The 6196-nt window shown below is 33.4% G+C and overlaps 1 protein-coding gene across 1 annotated transcript in view; it reads left to right on the top strand.

Moving 5' to 3' along the window:
• LOC119834285 (1-phosphatidylinositol 4,5-bisphosphate phosphodiesterase classes I and II) overlaps positions 1–6196 on the top strand; it is a 75421-nt gene that overhangs the window by 22545 nt on the left and 46680 nt on the right. The window contains exon 3 of the mRNA XM_038358621.1: positions 2204–2341. Within this exon, the coding sequence (XP_038214549.1) occupies positions 2204–2341 (138 nt within the window). The remainder of the gene's footprint in view (positions 1–2203; positions 2342–6196) is intronic.

The following is a 6196-nucleotide window of genomic DNA, read 5'->3' on the forward strand; positions in this document are numbered from 1 at the left end:
TGTGAATAAAGCGGGTAGAATCTATGCAACTTAATGGATTGTTAGGTACTCCTTAACTTTACTTAATTTAATTGTGTTTAAGCAGTAGTTAAAGTAATAATGGCGATTGTTAATAGGATACTACAGATACATCATTTCTATTATATATTTCTTATATTTAAATGGTTTAATCATAGTTTCATTTAATAATTTTTTAGTTTTTAATTAAAATTCAATCACAAGTTATAGTAAATTATTATTAAATAGATTTTTCTCTCAAGAAATATTTATAATATTGTAGTATTACTAGCTGCGCCCCGCGGTTTCACCCGCGTAAGTCCGTATCCCGTAGGAATATCGGGATAAAAAATAGATGTTGGCCGATTCTCAGACCTACCCAATATGCTTACCAAATTTCAGAGGAATCGGTCAAGCCGTTTCGGAGGAGTATGGCAACGAAAACTGTGACACGAGAATTTTATATATATAGACTAGCTGCACCCGGCAAACGCTGTTCTGCCTTACTCTTATCGTTTAGGGGTATGAAAAATAGATGTTGGCCGATTCTCATAGATACCGGATAAGCACAAAAAATTTCATCAAAATCGGTCAAGCCGTTTCGGAGGAGTATGGCAACGAAAACTGTGACACGAGAATTTTATATATATAGATTTATTTCAGTCCTTGGAATGTATTGGTCTTTTAAAAGTAAAATTGACGCCTACGGGCGTAGTAAAGAAGTCTAAAAATATTTCATTATGTAGTCCGAGAGATTTATTCTGCCCAAGGTATAATATCAATCGTTTAGAACAATATAATAACTTCTACTCCCATTGAGGGAAGACTTTAATAAACTATTACATTATATTGAACGAAGATAAGATTTTAATTTAAATAACTTTGGCAGGAATGGAGAATATAATTTTCAGTTCAGTTCAGTTCAGTTTCAGGAAAGGGTTCATGAAGTTTACCAATACAGTTCTGCAAACAAGTAATTAGACGTATCGAACAAGCATAGTCACGGTTCTGTCTTGTTAATGAGTTTAAGGACAAAGTCGCAGTAAGCGCTGAAATTTATTGGCGCTATAGTATAATATTTGTTGTGTTATTGTTAAACATAGGCGATAAAACAACACTGTTTTGTATTTATGATTATTTCATGAAGACTCGTGGCGTGCGGGCAAACGCTTTGTTTGCATAAAATGTCAATATTGGAACGAAGTTTAGGCTTCAGAATTAGTCTTCAAATCGAGCTCTATTTATTAATCTATTTAAAGGAAAATTTTCGAGCACGTGATGTTGCAAATTTTGGTCAGCAATAAAAAAAGCAGTAACTCGAGACTTAAAATAGTTCAGCTCTTATATAACTACGACATTAAGACTCTTCTAAGAGGTATATTTATTCCTTCTTCCTTCCTGATAGCAAAGCCTTAAGCATTAGTATGGCACACGTAATTTATCATCCTTATTAATTATCAATAAATTATATTATATATGTGTTTGCATTACAGTTGAAGCAATGCAAAGTATACATTACGTATTCGCCATAAATGCGAACGGAAACTCGTGTATTTGAATCATTTTTCACGGAAAGAGCGACAGGTGCTCTCCTGCATTGTACTATGGGTACTTCAATATTTAATTTAACATCTTTAAAATCTGTGTTTACGCTAACGCATTAAGAAATAAAGATCATATTTTAAACGCGATTTGTTCATTATATTACTTATCCGGACGTTTCGAACACTTTACAGCGTTTGTAAAAAATCCGTTGGAAGCCTCAAATTTCTAAATCCTTTCTATGACTCTTGGGAATATGGTAAATATAACCTACAAGTCACATAAGAATAGTTGAGTTATACAAGGAACAAATGTACGCTTTTAATTTTTGTCAGAGCAAGCTGAGGATGTATGTTCCGCTGAGATATCGAGGTTCCCTGACTAAGAAAGTTCGAGGGATTACAAGCCTGTATTACGTCTAAACGCAAAGTTTGTTAGAGATATTTCAAGATTTATCCTAAAAACATTGTTTCAGGTTCTTCGTCCAAATTATATTATCTTCTCTCTGAAAATTGACGATCATTCAGTATTGTAATCCGAGTATCTGATTGTTCGTAACAAAATGAAATTGTATATTTTATACATTCTTCTGATTGATGTGTTGACTTTGCACAATTATGTCACATTTGTGGAAGTGATCAACTAAAGAGCTATTTGTTTCCAGGACCCAAAGATACGGCACGTGGTGCTGATCGGTTCGCAAGACTCGTTGGAAGACAAGACGGTGACGGTCTGCTACGGGTCCGACTTCGTCAACGTCACCTTCGTCAACTTCTGCTGCACCAGGAAGGAGATTGCGCAGGTGTGTTGTGTTTTTGGTTGAAAATAAGAGAGACTTTTAGATTTAAAAGTTTCGTTTTATATTCACTACAAAACTTTTTTTAGGTGCATGAATAAAATAGATTTAAAGATGAAGTTTTAGAGCTTAGTTTTTGTAGTCCTGCTGGTTTATTGCCATTGCAAATAAATTTAAGGATGGAAGATATATAAAAATGCATCATCCATAATAATTATAAATATTATTTTTTTTGTGACTAGCCAGTTTCTACACAATTTGTATCGAAACATATATTTCGACGTACCTATATACTTCTGAAACAACTTTTCCGTCCGCACTATCGGGCGTTCCCCGTGCCGCGGCTATCGGCTGTAATTATCTTTGCTGTCTTTACGTCCCTATATTTATTTGAACATAAAACACTAAACATCTGAAGCTTTTTATATCGCCGTGGCCGTCTGAACTTTAGTCATTAAACACCTACAAGCGTAAAGTGCTCTGTTCCACATTTTACGGCGGAATTAAGTTTACGTCAAAATAAAAGTGTTTAAGTGTTCACCGCGAGTAATTTAATCAGTATTAAATTTTGTTTGTCGGTGAACATTAATCTCCAACTGCCACTCCACTGGTGTTTACGTAGTTCGTACGTGAAATTTGATAAAAAAATACTCTATTACATGTATGGATGATATATTGCAGAAGGAATTTCGGCACGGATTGTTAAATTAATAGATTCTCTTTTATAGACGTGTTTTACTGTTACTCTCGCACAGTATGGAAATACTTAATTTGGAAAGGTCAGACGGTTGAAAGGTATTTTAATAGACGGAATAGCGGGACTAATTGTAGCCATTTAGCCATATAGGAGTATCTTGAAGATTTGCAGGGATCAGAGGTTGAGAATCAATGGAAGGATAAAAAGGGGATTTATTGGTGATTTAAAATTTGTGCTCATAAAAGGATTTTTATGAGAAGTAGTACTTACTACATACACCGACCTTATATAGACGAGTAATCGTGGATCGGTTTCATAAAAGCAGTATACATTTCTAACAAAATTCAAGAGTAATTTACTATTCACGTGGTCCACGTTTTTCTCTTGCTTCTTTCCTTCTAATGTACTTCAGAACTATTATGCGAAACTATATTACGGTGCTGAAAATAAATCAGCAGGAAAAGACTAACGCAATAGACTCAAAATAGATCGTATATTGAATCACAATCAGGCTCTCTTAAGTGGGTTAGCAAGTAAGTTAGATCGAATTGCGGGCGCACTAGAGGTGGCTGCGGCGCCGGGGACCATCTGAGATTAATTCGATACCCCTTTAGTTTCTAGCCTTGTAAGCTATTAGTCATATTTGTATACCGCCCAGTTTATTGGGACTTTGGTCTGATGAAGTTAGTCTGTACGCTTTGCTAGTAGATACTGGATGGATATATGGATAAGTGGATTTTGATGGTGAGATTTTTTAAGCATTTGCTTCGACTTTATTTTTCCTTTGTATAGTAATTAATATTATTCTGCATTCCTTTTTCGAGAGTAAACACCATCCACTTCTATGCTTCCTACGTCATTGTTCCGTTGTTTTTGAATATATAGAAGATATGGCAATAAGATCGCACATTGTTCAATTTGTGTTTATTTTTGTATCTTATACTTTGTTTTGTACACTAATGTTTTCATTCAGTATTAAATTTTTTGTAGAACAAGATCATGTGATATTTTCATTTATGTTTTATTTGTACTTTTTAAAAACTCACATTTCATAAATACTCCTCCAACAAAACTGAAGAATAAATTAGATTGGTTGAATAATCCTCTCTTAACGCCGATCGTCGTTTTTTATACACTAAGAATAGATTTATAAACACTGTATGCATTTAACAATTTTAAAGTTGCCATTATTCGTTTAATCTATATATTTTTGGAAGGTTAAATTAATTTTATTCGTGTATAACGATAAATTTGTAAAATTGCTCTCTCGCGTGTATTTATTGCGTCAGCCCCAATTTCGTCTAGCTGAATACATAAAGGATAATAGTTTATCCAAATATTTTACTCGATGTAAATAAGCAAATGTTATTCGTTGTCTATGCGGCAATAAAAGAGAAATATACGAGTGAAAATATATTATCATCACATCACATGTTCGACATCGGTAGAAGTTTTTTTTTTTTATGGATACGCAAGAAAAATAAACAAGTTTCATTCGGTACGAATTAATGCTAACGTCTGTTTTACAACGTTTGTTCAAGAAAATAGAGATATTATTAATCAAATGGAGTGTTTCGTTGCCGCTAGCGTTTGAACTCCGGGGGTCCATCGCTTTTCTCGGAATGTATAGTTGTTATGTCGGTATCGTTTTAACTTTGCACAGATAATGTAATGTACCTATAGGTGGAATATTTAATCTGTATTATATGGGATAATATTTCTAGATGTTTGATGTTTTGCGTTTCCTTTAGTTTTGCGTTCGCTTAACCAAATTGAATTTCTCACCGATTTTGTAAACAAGGTTCTGAGTTGGATTTGTGTTCTTTTTTATATAACATAATTTTGTTAAGCAATTTAGATAATTATTTATTTGTTAGAAGAAAAGTTTTCGTGTTATTCATAATAATGCGTAGGTAGACGCTAAATTGGCTTGTCTACCTATTAGAGATCGGTTTTTTTTTTGTTTTAATTTTTCTAATACTATTTTAATAATAACGATCGAAGGTGTGATTTACACAAATGTCTTTAGAATGTGAAAAGACGGGCAATTGTCCTCAATTATATTGATATGAGCTAACGAAAGCTAACGAAAGAAACCGGACCATTTTGGTACATTAAATACTTTTTAAAAGAGTAATTACTAAACAATATGGATGGTTAATACACACCAATTAAGAAATTCGCGACAATGTCATTAAGTGAAGTGTCCATTGTGTTTAAAAATAAAATACAGATTTCTTAATAGATTTCTTTTTTACCAAAATTAATATATTGCGACATAAAGACATCTAATGATATAAAAGGTCGTTCTGCGTTTAAATACATAATTTTGTAGTCCACGCGAGTGAAAGTTCTTAAATAAAACTATTTACTATGGCGTTAATTCTAGGTTGGTGACATCATAAGAGAGTAAAATAAAATATTCATTCATTCATGAAACTGAATGAATGAATATTTTTAAACAAAGCTTTTTAAACAAAAAATTATATTTTATAAACAAAGCCTTTCCTGTTTTGTATTTCGATAGAATTTCCTCAAATGACCATACTTTATAATTTTCCCTGTGACCCAAATGACCTGAAAATACATTAACCTTAATATACATATGTGAACAATAACAATAGAAAGAGTCGGGGATGTTTTTCTAATAAGTAATTTACGGGAATAAGACGAGACCATTTTTCGCTTGCACACTTACTAAATTCAATTAAGTGTTCCCAGTTAAGAATTTTTAGTCCATTGCCATATTATATGTGACAAAACTACTAGATAATACAACCGTTTATTACTTTTACGGGTTGGTCGACAAAAGGATATATATTCGGAAGCGGTAAGACGTCAAGAACTCCGCCAATACAGGTAAAAGCCAATAAAATCGACGCTTTAAAAACTACCTATGTGAAATGGATATTTTACGCTCTTCGATACGATGGCGCCTTTTATTACCGGCGACATAAAACCGGCTAATGAATACAAGATCACCACTATAAATTAGACCCAGCCACGCCTCGATCCCTTCGGAAAGCAGAATTCCTCGGGGATCAATAATGTTGGCCGATGTTCGTAATTTACAAACTTAACACTGTTATCATATTCCGCTATGAAAGGGTGCTTGAGTATGAAAAAGGTCCGATGCTCTTATATCGCCCGATGAGTTTAGCTGT

Source organism: Zerene cesonia, chromosome 19, assembly GCF_012273895.1.
Source record: "Zerene cesonia ecotype Mississippi chromosome 19, Zerene_cesonia_1.1, whole genome shotgun sequence".
NCBI lineage: Eukaryota > Metazoa > Arthropoda > Insecta > Lepidoptera > Pieridae > Zerene > Zerene cesonia.